Source organism: Schistocerca piceifrons, chromosome 8 (genome assembly GCF_021461385.2).
Source record: "Schistocerca piceifrons isolate TAMUIC-IGC-003096 chromosome 8, iqSchPice1.1, whole genome shotgun sequence".
NCBI lineage: Eukaryota > Metazoa > Arthropoda > Insecta > Orthoptera > Acrididae > Schistocerca > Schistocerca piceifrons.
In genome coordinates, this window is record NC_060145.1 from 16,881,984 (window position 1) to 16,900,931 (window position 18,948).

Consider the following 18,948-nt stretch of genomic DNA (forward strand, 5'->3'; position numbering starts at 1 on the left):
AAACGAGAATAATGGAATGTTGTCGAATTAAGTCGGGTGATGCTGAGGGAATTAGATTAGGAAATGAGACAAAAAGTAGTAAAGGAGTTTTGCTATTTGGGGAGCAAGATAACTGATGATGGTCGAAGTAGAGAGGATATAAAATGTATACTGGCAATGGCAAGGAAAGCGTTTATGAAGAAGAGAAATTTGTTAACATCGAGTATAGATTTAAGTGTCAGGAAGTCATTTCTGAAAGTATTTGTATGGAGTGTAGCCATGTATAGAAGTGAAACATGGACGATAAATAGTTTGGACAAGTAGAGAATAGAAGCCTTTGAAATGTGGTGCTACAGAAGAATGCTGAAGGTTAGATGGGTAGATCACATAACTAATGAGGAGGTATTGAATAGAATTGGGGAGAAGAGGAGCTTGTGGCACAACTTGACTAGAAGAAGGGATCGGTTGGTAGGACATGTTCTGAGGCATCAAGGGACTACAAATTTAGCATTGGAGGGCAGTGTGCAGGGTAAAAATCGAAGAGGGAGACCAAGAGATGGATACACTAAGCAGATTTAGAAGGATGTAGGCTGTAGTAGGTACTGGGAGATGAAGAAGCTTGCACAGGATAGAGTAGCATGGAGAGCTGCATCAAACCAGTCTCAGGACTGAATACCACAACAACAACAATAATATCACAATTATAAAATAGATAAAAGTGTATAATGAAATTAAATATAACGGTTTTGTTGGAGTCATGAAACTGAGCTGCAGCTCAAGTGAACACTACGCTATTACTAGAGAAGAATTCTTCAATATTGTGGATGGGTTGCTCTTTTAGCTTACACAAAATAGTAGTTTCAAACTGCTCCCGTGGTAAAGACTGAATGTGATCAGGTAGAGCATTAAACAATTTTAGGGCCACCATTGGGAAGCTGTTTTGTGTCTTTGCTAATAGACACCTTGGCATGTCGATACTGTTTTTGTTGCTAGTGTTGTATTTGTGAACTTCATTTCTCTTTCTGTAAATATCATGATGTCTCTTTATGTGGAAGAGGCAGTTCAGTATATACTGGCTGTAAACAGTCAGAACTCCTAACCTAGTGAAAATGGGTTTACAGTGGTCTGTTTTTTGCTTGAAGTAATGATCCTCATTGCTTTCTTTTGCAGTAAAAGCACATTCTTGCAGCCTGCAGAGTGGCCCCAAAGCAACAGCCCTTAACTGATGTGGCTGTGGAACATTGCATAGTACACAGTTAGAAGGTACTGTTCTGGTACTATACTTTTCAGTTTCCTCAAGAGGTACAGGACCTGTGAACATACACAGAACATACATGTTTCGTGCGCTGTTGCCAGGTTAATTTGGTATCAGTGAGAAAGCCCAGAAGTTTAACATCATCTGCGTTACCCAGTGCTCCAGTATTGATGAGGTTGCATATCAGCCTCTGAGATTTTTCCTCATTAATTTTTATGTTGTTCATGATAAACCAGTCCTTAGCTTCATTGAACAAGACTTCTGCTTGGACTGCCTGTTCAACATTCTCTCCTTTTGAGAACAAGGTTGTACCATCCACAAACTGCAAGGTGTGCCCATTGGAGCCTATGTTATTTACTAAGGAACAGCAGGGGCCCTATTACTGATCCCTGTGGCACACCATGCTGTAGCTTTTTCTCACCTGAATTAGCTCCTTGCTCAGAGACAATCTGTCGTCTGTTTCTCAGGTAGGATTCAAGAGTTTGCAGGACAGATCCCCCTATACCATATGTTTTTAGCTTTCTGAGCAGGGCCTTATGTGGGATGCAGTGAAATGCCTTACTAAGGTCATGGAGTACTAGTGCTATAGACTCTTTGCCTTCAAAACCCTGAATTATGCTTGTAACTAAGTCAAGTACAACTGTTGTTGTTGACCTGCCCTTCTGAAAGCCATGTTGTGCATCAAAAAAGAGACTATTTTCTTCAAAGTAACTTAATAGTTGTACTTCCATTATCGATTCCATCGCCTTCGTTAGTACTGGTATTATAGATACGGGCCTGTAGCTTGACACTTCTTGTGGACTGCCTTTTTTGTAAACAATCACTGTGCGTGTTGCTTTCAGTAAGTCTGGAAATTCCCCTGCACGGAGGCTTTTATTTATTACTACTGCTAATGGCTGTGCAATTTCACTGATTATAGTTTTTAACATAGTACAGGACATGCCATAAATATCAGGGCTCCCTGAAGATTTGTAGCTTTTTACAATTTTTATTATTTCTTTTGGATACACTCTCTTCCACATTACCATGCTGCATTTATTCTTAAATTTCACAGCAGCTGCAGGATCTATTCCAAAGTCAGGAATTTCATCCACTGTGTTTTCCACTATTTTTATAAAATAGTCGTTAAACTCATCTGGACTGCAAGAATTAGAGCAAGAGGTGGGCTTTTTCCTGTGCTCATTAACCAGGTCCCATGCTGCTTTACAAGGATTGTGAGCTTCTTAAGTAAATCTGGCATTGCTTTCCTTCTTTGCTTTTTCTACTTCCTTCCTGTAGATCCTTTTGGTCTGTAAATAACTAGATTACAGTCTATCCTTAATATCTATATCTTTAGCAGCTTTGACCTTGTCATTTAGTATTTGGACAATACATTTTATTTTGGCTAGTCTAGGAGTATACCACATCTTTACTTTGTTAGTTTTTTGTCTACATTTTGATTTAGCATTTGAATATCTCTAGTGTTTTAATAGGAAATGTTCATCAAATTTCACTTTAAGGGTCTGGAACATGTGATTGAATGCAGAATTTGGTGGCAATTCATCAATTATTTGGTGCCAACCTATAGAAGACACTGTAGTTTTGAAATCATCTAAGCTTTTCTTTGTAATAACTCTATTTCGGAATACATAATTTGAATGCCAGCTGGGAATTTGTCATATACTTACTGAGTTTGTCCATAACTTCATGATTACTGCATGGTGATCTGCTAGTATAGGATCCACCACACTTACTTTGTAGTCCCAACTATTTAGGTTTGTCACAATTGTGTCAAGACAAATAGCTCCTCCTGTTGGTAGAGAGTTTCCTACAAATAGCCCATAGCTGCTTACTAAGTTCATGAAAGCTCTTTCTTTATCATTAAATTCTCCAATATGAATGTTGAAATCTCCACATAAATCCCATTTCTCATTCACTAGTTTGTCTTTAAGAGCATTAATATTTGAGGTATTCAGCATTTGTTTCTGTAGCACAATTTTTGTTATTTTAGGCACAACTGAATGTTTGTATTCTATCACCTGACAGAAGTTACTGTAAATTACCTTATCTATAACATATTTGTTGATTATAGCATAATCTATTGTAGTGGAGCAAGTGTCTGTCATCCTGGTGTCAGAGTTCACTATATTTACAAGATTATATCAGATCAGTACAGTTTCAAGTTTACTATACTATTTGAGTTTGCATCTATATTAAAGTCACCTGATATAGTAAGGTCATTAGAACTGGCCTGACCAACAAAACTACTAAGTTTATCCATAAACGACATTATATCAGCATTTGGTGGCCTATATACTCAAATCACTTTATGCTTTGGTAACTTAAGACCATTACTGTGGAGTACAATACATGTAATTTCAATTGATCCTTCTTTGGTGTGGTGTTCAATAAAAGGAAATTTTTTAGCTTCTATATCCTTATTAACATAAACATTTTGGCTATGGCGACAGACCATGCACAGAAAACTCCAACTTATTATGATAAGACACTTTTATTAAGGTTCGTATAATTACAGAAAATACAAGAAAAACAATGCAGAAATTCACGACACGCATATCACTCAGTCAAGTAGTAGACAGGATGCCCAAAGTACCTTGACTCTCCAAAGACCATTTACTATTTACTCTGCACTTCGCTAGTGGAGTTACTGGCGGTCGCCACAGCCCCCCCCCTGGGAGTGCGGAGCACTGGGGGAAGGATGTGGATGTCTTCCTGTGTAGTGGCGTTGTGGGATGCTCACTGGTTGATATCAGCATGTGCTAAGAGTCCATACTGTTTGTGCAGGGTGGACTAGTGCTTGTATTGTCCACCATCCAGTGGGGTGGAGGGTGGGAGGGGGGGGGCAGACTGGTTGACCTGCACGTGTGAACTGGACTGGCACAGAAGATGTCGTCGTTGCAGTACAGGCGGAGACGGGGATGCAAATCTTGAGCATCCCACCAGTGCTGAACGTTGCAGCTATGGCAGATGTATCCATCCCATTTGGGATAGGGACTGTGCACAGGATAGTGATATGTGACGTGGGTGTGGACCCACGTGAAGTTTCCCTTATGCGGAGGATGAAGATGGATCCGTCGTGGAGCTGCAAGGAAAGCTCATCACTTCGGCACTCAAAGGCGTTTATTGAGATGCGAATTTCATTGACAGTGCATGTAGAGGGCACTAGGTGGGGTGGGAAAAGTAACGTAGTTATGGAGAAACACTGGAACACTCTGTGGGGGATTGGGTGCCAACACTTGGGATGGGGTAATGTCCCACACAGCATGTGGTTGAGCCTGAGGTTGTGGATTGTCACACTGTGGGAAACAAGGGTAGAGTATTGTCATACCTAACCACTGAGTTGCCCACAGGTGTAGGCTCGGTGCACATATGATAATGGTGGGGCGCAGGGGAGTGGACAGTCTGTATGAGATTGAGGTCGTCACCTGATGGAAGAACCCTCGACTCGAGGGGGTGTGGTACAGGTTCCTCGATCGTCCAGGCTGGTTTCATGCATTGGAGGGAAACTGTCTGCTGGCAGACACTGACAAGGATGTCCATAGTATTGTCCGTGCGAGACACTACTCGATGCGGGCCAGAGTAAGGTGGCTGTAATGCCGGTTTGACTGTGTCACCCCGTAACATAACAAACTTGCAGGAGTCCAGTGCCGTATGCAGGAATACCTGTGGACGGGTATGTGGTCATGGAGGAGGTGTGCGGATCACGGCTATGTGTGTCCGGACACGCTCAACTATCGTGGGAAGGTCGGATAGATCGGCGATTGCTTCGTCACTGACGAACTCTGCGGGGAGAACTAGGGTCTCACCAAACAGGAGCTCTGCGAGTGAAGCCCGCAGGTCTGTCTTGTGAGCCGTACGTATTCCTAGCATAACCAAGGGAAGGGCGTTGCACCACTCACCACCGTGGCACATGAGTGCCGCTTTCAGAGTCCTGTGCCACCACTCGACCAGTCCACTGCTCTGAGGGTGGTGAGCCGTAGTGCAGAATCTATCAGCCCCACAGAGGACGAAGAGTTTGTCGAACAACAGGAATTCAAACTGTCTTCCCTGGTCGGTGGTGATGGATGTAGGGCAGCCAAATCGAGCTATCCAGGAGGATACGACTGCGTGTGCTACGGAACCCGCTGTGATGTCCTGCAGGGGTATTGCCTCCACCCAACGTGTAATGCGGTCAATGATGGACAGGATATACCTGAAACCATCAGACACGGGTAACGGTCCTACGAGGTCCACATGTACATGTTGGAAGAGGCCTTTCAGGATGTCAAATTTACCTAGACTGGGTTGTGTGTGCCTGCCGACTTTGCTGCGCTGGCACAGTAAACAAGCACAAGCCCAAGTACGACAGTCCCTCTTCACATCTGGCCACACAAAGCGTTCTGTAACCAGACGCGTAGTAGCCTTAGCACCAGGATGTCCCAAGTTATGTAACGTAGGGAACACTTGACAACGCAGCACAGGAGGAACAATAGGCTGGGTGGTGCCCATGGATGTATCACACCACAGTGGTTTTGCCGAGCCCGGTAGGTTGCACAAAACGATCTGAATGGAAGTATCTGGGTCCTGTCGGAAGTTGTACAATTCGGTGTCACTGTCCTGTAAGTGAGCCAATTCGTCGAAATTAATGGCGGACGAAATTGCAGTGATAAGTGATAGGTAGTCAGCCACCACATTTTCTGAACCTCGAATGTAACGGATGTCTGTTGTGTATTGGCAAATTAAGTCCATTTGCCGAAACCTACTTGGGGGAAGGTCAGCAGCGGGGTTACGGATAGGTTCCGCGAGGGGGCGATGGTCTGTGAAAATTATTATATTCCTTCCTTTGATGTCTGTGCAGAAATATTCTACAGCTTCATAAACAGCAAGCAATTCACTGTCAAATGCTGACGATTTACGTTGAGCTGTAGATAGTTTTTTGGAAAAAAAACCGGAGTGGTTGTGTCGAGTCATTGACATGCTGTTGGAGGACTGCACCTATTGCAAAATCACTTGCACCCGCTGTAATAGAGATGCAGGCATCTGGCAAAGGGTGGGTGAGAGTGACACCACGTGCTAATGCTGATTTAAAGTCTTCAAAAGCTCTCACCATGTTGTCAGACCACTGTACTCGGCGACTGTCAGAGATTTGTTTCCTGGCCAATGCATCAGTCAAAGGGGCTTGAATTGCTGCCGCCATCGGCAGGTTACGACGGTAGAAATTGACAGTTCCTAAAAACCGGTGTAATTCACCAAATGACACTGGGAGAGGTAGATCACGAATGCAGTCAAACCACTCCTGCGGGGGGCCTATATCATCCGAAGAGACGGTGTACCCCAGAAAAGTGACAGTGTTGCAGCGGAGTTGTGACTTGTCATTATTGATCTCGACTCCGTTACGTGTCAATAAGTCCTGTATCGCGGCCGGGTGGAGTTCATGTTCCCTGTCGGAGGGGGAAAAAATTAGTGTGTCTTTGAGGTGTGCGTAGCAATATGTGCAGTTAAACAGGAGTGAGTCTATAAAACGCTGCCAAGGCTGGGCCTCGTTTATGAGACCATAAGGCATGTAACAGAATTCGTACAGGCCAAAAGGTGTTATCACTACTGTCTTTGGTATGTCACACTGTTCCATTGGTATCTGTAAGTAAGCCTTGCGGCAGTCCGAGACACTGAAGATGCGTGCTCCGCTAAGTACTTGCACAAAGTCTTGTATGTGTGGTATCGGGTAGGCTCACTCATTGTTTCCTCTTGCATAACGAACTACCCACACAATATGGTTGTGGAGCCAGACTGACAGTATCCCATACATTGGTGTAATGTTCCCTTCTTATTGCACTCCCTACTAAGTATACTCTTTCATAATCCCTAAATTTAATATTAGCAGAAGATTAATGGATGGCAGAACTGGTCCATAAAGTGGTTTATATTTTCAGATATAAGGTTTTGCTTCTCTCCTGGAGCAGGGGCAGGGTGGTTGTGGTTGAGGCCTCTCTTCATGTTTTCTCAGTCCGGGATCAATGACCACTCCCCCTTGCAAAGACCAATCTTTTACCCCTCTGTTTTCCCAGTTTTTATATTTTGGCTACCGTTTTTTTACCTCCTCCTGCATGTGTCTTAACTTCCTCATTTTTACAGTTTGACTCCTCTGACTGGATCCGTCCACTTTTAGCACACCCTCTCCCTTCTGCTTCGGATTTGCAGGACTAATGCCCTCACCGTTTAGTACTGTAACCTTCCTCTCAATTAATCGATCCTAATCCTCTCCAGTCTTTTTCCTTCCTCTTCAATTCTTCTGCCAGAAGAAAGAGCCTGGAGGAGAGGCGCTGTGTGGACCTCACCAGCAGTTGAGCTCCTGTGAGGAGATTGTATTTGGTATTTGGAGCTTGCTGTGAACAGTTATCTGTGTACACATGTTCATGTTGCATCTTCATTTTGTAATACAGTGTTTTATAGCAACATTATTCCGCTTTCTGTGATTCATTGCAAACAATCAATCCAGAAACTCCGCACTATTTTAAGAACCAAGAGTCTCTAAAATATTTGTAATCCATCGTTACATATAAATTTCGGAGTGGCAGAGTCAGAGTCAGACCCAACGTCGGCACATAGTCTACTCTTCTCCAGAAGCGCCAAAGGAGCCACAAACTTTAACTTCCCCTTTCTTTTGGCGCTCATCATCTGTTGTCACGTGCATTCTCTCCGTTAGACACTGTGACCAGTTTTGGATTTTACACGGGTTACTAGTGTGTAGTTAGACATCAAGAATTGTACACTACCACCTAGAATTGTGTACTACTACCTTTCTTCCTAGAGCCTAAGCAGTTTTCACCCATTACCAAGATTTGAATCACCACTTCTACTCTGAGAACCAGCCCTCTAGCTTCATCTCAGCTGTAGAGATAAGTTTATTATAAGAGCTTTCGACAGATAAAACAATGTATGGCTAGTTGCATAAAGACATTGTGATTTATGGAACATTTGAGAAAAGAAAATAACAGATTATTTTAAAATGTTGGTTTATATTTTTATTGTAATATTCTAGTGTTTTTACTTTTTGAATATTGTACATAGCACCTAAAACAATCTCACTTATGTAGTAAAAAAATGTAATTACATACAAAACTTCTGTAAGTAAGTAGAAAATACGAAAAGTATTGTTTTTGAACAATTATTAATTAGTGAACAGTCTGTATATGGTCACTCCATGGTTTTCTCTGATATTTGAGACGAACATAAAGTATTCTTGTACCACTTTATTTTGTGTCCGTTCTTATATCAAGAGGTAGTTTCTGTTCCAAGAAAAATGAATAAATATTGAACATTGGTGTGTCATTTCCTCTCTAATCACTCTGCCTACAGCTGGCAGACTTCACTTTGATCCATCCTACAGCTTGTTATAGTCTGTAGGTCCCTGGGACCTCAACTTGACAGCTTCTAATCCTTCTTAGCTCCTTTCCCCTTCTTTGAGGCTGAGCCACTCTTGCTGGAAATAAGCCTCACAATGACCTTCACTGCCACGACTGCTGCCGCTACAGCTGCTGCTGCGCACGCCAGCAGGAAGAGGATGACATCTAGCAGCAGGTACTGGTACCACGTCAGGTCCAGAGCCGCAGACCGCATGTGGCGCGCCCCACCGTGGCGCAGTACGTACTCTATGGAGTTGATGGCCGTATCCAGAGGCTTCTCCGGTCGGTCGTGGAACAGCCGGGAGTACTTTTTTGCGTTCTCCATATATCTGAAATAATTTTATACGTGTACCCAGTACAATTAGTGTGCAAGGAGAGAGAGAAAAGGAAAAACAATAATGATATAAAATTGGTTTAGGGAGTGTGTCAACAATAAACTGACTGAAATAAATTCTCTGACCACGAATATCTTGGCATCAGCTGTACTAGATATACTACCTACTGGTGACACACACAAATTTGTGCCGGACCGGGACTCGATCGTGGATTTCCTGCTTATTGCAGGCAGTCACCTTAACCACTTCGACTATCCGTGCATACCTCGCAGACCGACCCAAACTTCCATGTGCCACACTGTCCACGTTCCTATACAGTAGTCCCCCAAATTCATCATTTAATGCTCACAGCTTTACCCCGTATTCATGTGCCTGTGAGAACGAGGCTATGACCATTAAGTAATGAGTGCAAGGGACTGTGATACGGGTATGTTGACAGTGTGACGTGTAAAAGTTTGGGTCAGTCAGGAAGGCATGCAGGGTAGACCAAGTGGTTAATGCAACCACTTGAGGTTGTCAGGAAATTTGGGTTCGGGTCCCGGTCCCGGTCAAGCACAAATTTTCATGACACCAGTAGGTAGTACATCTGTAATTAATACAGCTGATGCTAAGGTATTCAGTCAGCGAATTTATTTGGGACAGCTGTCAATCATAATTAATCCTAGCAGTATCAAGGCATTTTCCACAATGCACATTACCGAGGGGGGGAGGGGGGGGCAAGTGGGGTACTTTATGCCTACAGTAAAATGTTGAAAGAAACAAATCTCATTAACTGTTGTTGAATTATATGAACAACATACTTTTCAGAGAGATACTGATGTGTAAGTAGGGTCCAGAATTTGAAAACAGCTTTTAGAACACTCTTGGCAACATCAATAATGTGTACTTCTGTCTTAATGACCACTACGAAAAAATTTTAAAAATGCAAATTTTGTTCATTGTTGGTTGACTGTTACTCTCAACTCATAAGTAGGGCCCTGAACCTCAAAATACTGAATACAACGTTCATTGTGGAAAGTAACATCAGTTAGCCTACTCAGATTTAAAATTTTGGTCTAAGTTTAACTGAAAAATTTAAAACCTCCGAATTTATAGGGAATCAGGTAGAAGGATTAATTAAAAACAATAAAATTAGAGAACTGACTCTGCTCTATTTTGTTGTACAATCACCGTAAGTTATAAAACATATGATGACACAAATTACATGTAAACATGTTCAAAGGTTAAATATACTATTCTATTTTATTTTATTCAGAATGGGAGAAGCCTGTACCACTCAAATATTACTGGAAAGTGACATCAGAATGAGGTGCACTTGTCCAGCACATTTTCCAACTGCCGTAGACTTTCGTGGTGGCATAGACTGTTACAGAAGTAAGGTGTGAGTGGTGATGAGCGGCGGGGAGGGGGGGGGGGGGGCATTTGTAGGCTATTCTGAGCTCAGTAGTGAAGCGGTGAGGCATCCCCTTTAACAATACAGCAATGTGATAGTGTTGATATGATACCAGCAGCTAGGGACAATAATTCTATTTAGTCCCACTGTGACGTGAAAGTAATGTTGCGTCTGCTCTGTGCTGTGAATGGAACTGATGAGAGTGGTTGCTGTTTTCAATATTACAGTAAAGGTTACGTGGTGGACTCCCCTTGTGTCAGGATGTCACAACTAACATTTTATATTCTTAATGCAGAAATGGAAATGACTTGTAGGTTATAGACCAGTGAACAAGTCACATCTTTGTTTTCCAATCAGACTCATGTGTATACTTTGCAAGAAATTGCCTCATTTCTTTTCCTGCCAAAGTAATTCTTTTATTTTGATGTCAGTTCAGGAGGACAAATGTGTAGTTAATCGAAGATAACTAATAAAGCCTTCCGTTGTATTCCAATTAATTATACTTTGTCTGTTGATTCATTCGTGGAACAAAATCTATACTATAAACATCTTCTAGTTATGCTTACAGAATATTACATGGCCACCACACCTTAGAAATGCAATGCAGTATTAACACGTGCACTACAAAAATTGTGCTTGTAGAATTTAAATACGTGTGTAACTGCCTTGGCATAAAAAGAAACAAGGTAATTTGTTGCAAAGTGTACACTTCAGTCTTTAAAAAAAGAAAAACCGGAACTTGTCACACAACTCTAGTATCACATCCATATATGTTGGTGAATATATGAACCTACTTGTATTAGCACATTTTTTAACACTCACTTTCGCGTTACCTTCGCGATTTACCCAGTTAATGTAGATGGGGTTCAGACTATTGTTCTTAGAATTTGTTCAGCCCCTTTCCCTGGCATGGTCAAAAAGTCGAACAAACTCAACACAGACAGACAGAGATGTGTATAACACCAAATATTAAACAACTTACTTCAATTAAATTAATAAGAAAGTACCAGAATGTTTTACAAATACGTTGGTGTCTAAAAATATTTGAAAATAGCAGGACCCAAACCTGCTCCTTTCGAGTTGATAACTACATGTCTTTACCCACTATAGTGCAGTGTAGTCACTGAACTTCTGACACTGCGTCTCATCACAATCTCCTGAAAGCTTTTACCGGCGATGGGACATTAACAGAAATTTACTTCTAACAAATCGTATCGAAAGTGACATGTTTGCGATAAATGCTAAATGCACAGTTGCCGTGAAACGACATGGTGTCACATGACGTAACTTAAGTTAAAATACAAAAGCAGTGAAATACGTTAAGTAAAAACGACGCCTCCGGAGTTCTTTATTAGTCGACTGCTATCGAGTTTTCATGGAAGACACGAGATTTTGAAGTCATTTCCCAGGAAGCTTCGAGTGACACTGTTTCCTCCCTTACAGAATACATCTGTTTTCATGTTGTATTTTCGTTAGAAGTACTGCATATCAATGAGTGACAAAGACGCCTCTCTTCCTAAATTATTTTCATTTTCTTTTTTTGATATTTCAAACATCTCAAAAGTAAAGCCACTTGCTCTAATTTCGACTTTAATTTAGTTTATTTATTGATCATTTTAACCGAACTAACAGAACAGCCGCTGAGGCTAAATAATATCTTCGAGACGGAAGAAAACGTCAACACATATCCGTGACATCAACAAGGTTACTTTGCAAGAGCAGTATTTGGTATCATTGAGAGGAGCAGAAAGGGTTACTTCTGTTCCCAACAGACTGAAAATTCGCAGTAAGTAGCAAGTCCAGTACAAATTTAGAAATGGCTGATAATGAAATTTTCACTGACATCAATAAATGGTCTAAAGGTGAAATAAAATTTTGAAAATACCCACTATATGCAATTCAGAATCTGTAAGAGATTTCCTTCCAGCATTGGTTTAACGTGAAGGCATGCAGATTGAAGAACTTGACAATGTTAAATTTCTGGAATTACAACTCGATAATAAATTCAGTTTGGAAGGGCATAACACAGAATTGCTGAAGCTCCTGAACAAATCTGTACTAGCGATGAGAATGATGTCGGACGTACGAAATATATAAAATAAACTTGCATACTCTGCTTCCTTTCTCTCTAGTATGCCATACGGGATCATATTGTGGGGTAACTCGTCATACCGAGCAAAAGTTTTTAGCGTGTAATAAGACTCACTTTTGGTGTAAATTCAAGGACATCATGTAGAAACCCGTTCAAGGAACTTTGAATTGTAACCACTGCTTCTCAGTATATTATTCCTTAATGAAATATCTCTATTTCCAACCAATAACTCAATACATAGTATCAATACCAGCAATAAGAACAATCTACATAAAGACCTAAAATCACTTAGTATTTCAGTTTTGACAGCACTTGGTCGCCGGCCGTTGTGACCGAGCGGTTCTAGGCGCTTCAGTTTGGAACCACGCGACCGCTATGGTCACAGGTTCGAATCCTGCATCGGGCATTGATGTGTGTGATGTCCTTAGGTTAGTTAGGTTTAAGTAGTTCTGAGGTCTAGGGGACTGATGACCTCAGATGCTAAGTCCCGTAGTGCTCAGAGCCATTTGAACCATTTGAGCACTTCGCCACAACAGTCAAGAGGCTTATACCATGTGAGAATGCTAAAACTTTGCTATCGAATCCCTGTCTTGTATATTATGCTTTAATGCGTTAATCGACGTTCACTATTTTGTTTTGAAATCGTTTTAGATACTTGTTTTTCTTCTTCCATTGGCTATTCTAGCCACTGTTAATACAAGTTTGGAAATCTCCCACCAGAGTGCATTAGGATGCTGTAACGTAAGTATCCTTTCATCATAAGACAATGATTGGTCAGAAGCCGCAGCACACGTACTGTGGTGTTGTTACGCTCTTGGAAATACGTCCTACTTATGTATGAGATATCTTATTACTAAGTTACGTTAAATGAAACTTTAAGATATTCAACTGTATTAACAGTCATCAACGTTTTTCTTAATCTCGATTTAGCTACGTAGTTTTTATTTCCAAAATCGTGTAGTCACGGCTTCTACAACGTTGTTCTCCGATTGTCGCGCTATTAATGTGCAGCATGGAAATGGCTGAGCCTGCTTTCTGTTCCGTAGTCAAACACGCGCGTGGAACACGGTTAAAAAGTGCCGAGAAATAGGCTGCTCTTAATCTTTTTCATAAATTTACGGAGATAATAGGCTTTGAAGTTTTCCCAGTGACATATATAATGCAGTTGTTACACAAACCCTCCTTGAATATGTAGTGCAGTCGCTAGCGTAATGGAATGTGAACCAGTTGAGGTTAAAAGTGCGTTGATTAAAATCTTCGTGGCATCATCGTTGTTTTTTTTTTCTCGCTCAATGTGAAATACCCACATCTCGTAATTATAAAACTCATCATCATTTTTTATGAATAATGGACGTCTTCTTGTTTCTAATTACACAATGGACGCGAAATTCCTGTTTCCATTTCAAATACAAATTCTTAATTATCGTTGTTTTATGCAAGACTTCATAGAAGTTGTTGAAGAAAACATAACAATTTAATTTTTAAGGCAAAAATGAAAAACCCAAATCCTCTTTATTTGGACTATGTCTATCGTTTTGCCACAGAGGTAGATAAGTATCGTACAAACATGAAGAACAATCATTTTCACAGCATCGAGCACATCGTACAAATGCTCCGTTTTTACATTTTTTACTGTACCATTACCATACGAACCCAACAGAACTGATCTGGACCCAAGCTGCGGGATTTGGCCCGAGAAGTAACAAAGACTAAGCTGCGAGTCGTACTGGAACTTAACGCAAGCAGCTTTTTCACACGTCACTGCCGAACGTTGGCGGTATGTATAACGGCTCGTCAAAAGAAAAAATGTAGCGCCTGGTTGGCTTCTTGGATTCTGTTATTGATAAGCTCGTTGTCAACGTAGCAGGTGACACTTCCAGAATAGAAATATATTTATCGGATTCCGATAAGGAAGGAGCTAAGAGATTATCAGACAACTGATTGTAAGTAATACCTTCAGTGGCTTCAATATTTAACTATACGTTGAAAACCCATAATACTCTCTTACGTTACACACAGCTTATGCAGAAGAATTATCCTCTGCGTTGCCTAAAAACGATAACGTGTTGCGGTTTTCGTCTAGTCGTCTAAGGAGCGTATTATGGGAGATTTGCAGCGTATTATTTCGTTCAGCTTAAAAATTAAATGACATTCGAAGCTGTATTGGTCCTCTGCTCGTCGCTTTTGACAAGTGAACTGCAGCTGGTCACGTCACTGCAGACTAGCTGTACCAGCTGACCGGCCAGTGCTGTCCAAGTTAAATGTGCCGGTAAAGCTGTTCCGTATTATCGCCAAGTGGATGTGTGCGTAGCGCACAGCACAAAACGTATCCTTATTGTCGTACGCGACAGTACTCGAGACAGCTTGGGTGTAGTCCAACGTGAAACGGAAATCGAATGGGGTTCCAACAAATGCGGAAGAATACATAGTGCAGTTTTTCATCACGTTTATTCTTGCGATGAACAGCTTATAGCGACAGTTTGACGAACAGTTAGTAGAACAAAGCGCGCGAAATATGATCCGTTACTTTAGTTTCCTTGCTTGTTGTGTTCGCAGTAAACGTGCGTTATTTTTGTGATTGTGTTTCTTTTCTTTGGAGGTATTGAGCGTGAGTGAAATGCGCTATACTATCTTAAGAGTAACTGCAGCGTATCACGAGTTCAGAAACAGCGCAGTATGAATTAGTTGTGTAATTTATTAGGTAAAAATTTGGAGCATGCCGATGGGATAAAAGTGAAATAACTTGGGGCGCCCACACCAGATCCGAAAATCAATCAAGAACAAAAACAGTGTAAATACTGGCAAGAGTACACACGACATTTTAACAGAACAATGCAAAGTGCAGCTGAGTGGTTGTGAAGTGAAATACGCATTTTTCTGTTTAACATGTCTCTTGACAAACAGTAGTGATAGTGCCTGGACTGAGGGTGGTACCACAAACTTAAAAAAATTTCACGCAAAGGTGAAAAAACACAATTCTAGTGAAAAACATGTAAATGGTTTTGTTGAATTTTCAGCGCTAAGGAAAGTGGACATTATGTGACAACTAGATAGTGCTTACCGCCTTAACGTAAACACATACAACGAAAATGTCTCAAAAACCGGTATATCCTGAGTAAACTGATAGACTGCATTAAATTGTGCGGCAAATTCGACCTGGCCTTAAGGCGCCATGACGAAACAGAAAATTCCAAGAACCCAGGAATTTTTCGAGGACTAGTTGATCTGATGGCAGAACTCTACGGCGTCTTGAAGCAGCATATCGAAAAATCAGAAAATCGGGTTTCCTTAGGCCTCTCCAAAACAATTCAAAATGTCGAAGACATATTTCCTTGCTATCGGAGTGAACCAAACCACTGACTGTGAAAATTTGTCAAACTGGTCGAAATAATTCGCGATGAGTTGCTGGGGCAAATTAACGGTAGATTTATTTCATTTGTACGACCAAGAAGTCGCACTGCAGAAGATGTAACTAAGGCTGTTCTCAGCAAGCTAGAGAAAATGAACGTAAGTGTGACACCTGAAAAACTGAGAGCTCAGTGTTACGACGCTGCTGCTGTTAAGAGTGGCCCCAAAAGTGGAGTTCAAATCACAATTAAAGAGGTGTATAAAAATGCTGCTTCATTCACTGTTACGCACATTAGTTAAATTTAATTGTTAAACGTTGTGTGACATGAATAAGCAAATGCGGATCTTCTTCAGCAACTTGGAAGGAATTTGTACCCTTTTTTTCCCAGTCTCCTAAACACATAGCCGTTCTTGACGATATAGTGAAGAAACGTGTTCCTACTTGTCCCCAGTCAATCCGGTGGAATTTCAAATCACTGAGCGTAACAGCTGTACACAAATACCAGAAGGAAAGTTTTGTGGGTGGAAAATGTCATTGGTGATGATAGTAATAATTAGAAGACAATAAACAAGGCTATGAGGCTCAAAGGTTTCCTGCAAGACGGAGATTTCGTCTTCTGGCTACATTTTGTTAAAATAAAGTCCTGCCTCGTTGTGACATTCGCTTCAACGGACTCCATCAAAGGAATATTGATGCAGTGAAAACCGTTGAATATGTATCTCAGTTCGGAGCTTCTGCCCAGCATGTTAGGGCCGTTTCACTGAATCAAGAATGGCGCATGCATGAGACGTCTGAGACGGCAACGTGACTCAGATCAATGATTGATTCAGTTGTAAGGATCACTTGTCAGTTACACAATTCTTTGAACCGTCATTCTTTCCAAACATAAAATTGTTTTCGCAGAAAAGGAATTGAATGTAGCTGTCAATTTTTATGTTATGTGAAGTTGTGAAATGCTAATTTAATTTGCAGTAATAAGTAGTTCCAATCACGACAGCAACAGCAGATCGGCCATTTAGCGCCCTTAGACGTCTGAAGTCATATCTCCGATCAACAATGGGACAGAAGCGATTGAACAACTTGGCTCTTCTTCATGCCCACCGAGATGTTTTGTATGAATTGGATATCCGACCGGTCATCAACAACTTCATATTCAATTATCCAGCCAGACAGTCGACATTTGCACCTTTCTAAATACACTCTGGCCCTAATGATGGCATTTAAGGCAATATTAAAAAATCTTTATAAACTAGAGACTTAAATACATACATAATGTTAAATTTTCAGTTTCGAAATCTTAGTACTAGTTTAGTACTGTATTACTATATTACTGCAGGCCGGAGTGACCAAGCGGTTCTCGGCACTACAGTCTGGAACTGCGCAACCGCTACGGTCGCAGGTTCGAATCCTGCCTTGGGCGTGGATGTGTGTGATGTCCTTAGGTTAGTTAGGTTTAAGTAGTTCTAAGTTCTAGGGGACTGATGACCTCAGCAGTTTAAGTCCCATAGTGCTCAGAGCCATTTGAACCATTTTTGAACTATATTCCTGTATTACTTATTCGAAAATACTTAAATATTTTTAGGGTGTAAGATCCAATTAAAACCCGCTATTTACATACTTCTTGACTGAAAGTATTAGGCATACTGTATTAACTTTATCAACTGTACTAAAGCATTAACTTTGAGATATTCTTTTTATTTAATGATCCCTGAGCCTTATTCAAAGTAAGCTTAAATTGTCTATTTCACTTATTAATGAAAGTGCTATTATTGTGCGACAGCAAAATTTTATGTTTTATTCTTTTAATGATAGTTTAGGATTTATTTAAATATAATTTCAGTCTTTTCAGAGCTATATACTCACTGCTCTGTAATAGTCTACAAGCATGATTATTACTGTAAATTAAATTAGCTTTTTACGAAAATACTGTGTGTGTTTATGCTTTGTTTCTTTTTTCAAAGCTAAAAAAGGTATCAGGTTTCTCGAGCTTCCCAGAGTGTCGAGTTATCGAGAGTCCAGTTTTCGGAGTTCTAATGTTGATCATATGACTCTAAAATGCATAAAAAACTTTAAAACTCACTATTTTTCATCTAAAATTTAGAAAATTTCCCAGACCAAACCCCCAGTATAGGCTCCCCCAATATTTTTTATATGTCGGGGCCCCTGAGTCCTCATAATACTAAACGTGGCGTGATTTGATCCCTAGGTTGAGTACCACTGAAAATTGCTTAGAGTCCTGTCGTAAGTCCTATTTGCTGCCGAATAACAACATTAGAAATTGCCTGGATTGTTATGGGGAGAACTGCGTCAGACTTGACTGAAAAAGTAGCTATTTGAGTTGCCATTACAGCTGTATTGTAGCAAAAGCCGGAAAAGAACGAGTATAATCCCACTGGATTAAAGATTACATGCTGGAAAAGACAGCATCGGAAACTGGACTGTCGATTACTACTGTTTGTGACTATTACGGTTTCTGTCGAAGAGTGTCTTACGTAATTGTGACTAATGATGGTAGTGGTCCAGTAGATGACGTCAAAAAGTTTGTAGAAGCAGATGAGTTGCACATAACAACTCGAAAATATGGGAACGGACGACTTCTCAAGAACGAAACTGAACCGATTAGGGTACTCAGAGGCATAGAAGAAGCTTCAAAAAAATGTTTCATTGTGAAAGTGTATTCCAGAACTAAATTAACTTTAGTGCCTTTTGTTGAGAACTTAATTTTCCTGGCACCAAACCCATTACAAATGGATGGAAATCGCACAACGCTTTGAATGAAGAGGGATTTCATCAAGAGCTTGTATTCCATTCTGTCTTCCGATGATCCGTCTGTGTACACACAGAACATAAAGCGATTATGGTAATCCCTGAAATCATCCGTCTGAAGAGAAGGACGATGGGGAGACCGAGATGATCTGTAGTTTTCTATACATCTACTTCCACAATTTGCGGTTACATGGTATAAAACTTCCCTGTGAGACTTTGCCAGTTTTCTTAAGAGATACTGCTAGAATGCACCCTCGGAATTTCCCAGTACGAAGATATGGATGACAAGCAAGGTATTGGAATAACATGTAACGTCGTCATTGGACAATTTTCATGCATTGTTTTTGTTGTTGCCAACGCTATAACCGAAATCCACATCTTCGTCTTTTGTTCTAAT

General features: G+C 40.8%; 1 protein-coding gene across 1 annotated transcript in view; it reads right to left on the reverse strand.

Moving 5' to 3' along the window:
• Positions 1 to 8,616: 8,616 nt before the first annotated feature.
• LOC124711772 (UDP-glucosyltransferase 2-like) overlaps positions 8,617 to 18,948 on the reverse strand; it is a 50,905-nt gene continuing 40,573 nt past the window's right edge. Inside the window, exon 5 of the mRNA XM_047241987.1 lies at positions 8,617 to 8,945. Coding sequence (XP_047097943.1) covers positions 8,645 to 8,945 — 301 coding nt within the window. The 3' untranslated portion in view covers positions 8,617 to 8,644. The remainder of the gene's footprint in view (positions 8,946 to 18,948) is intronic.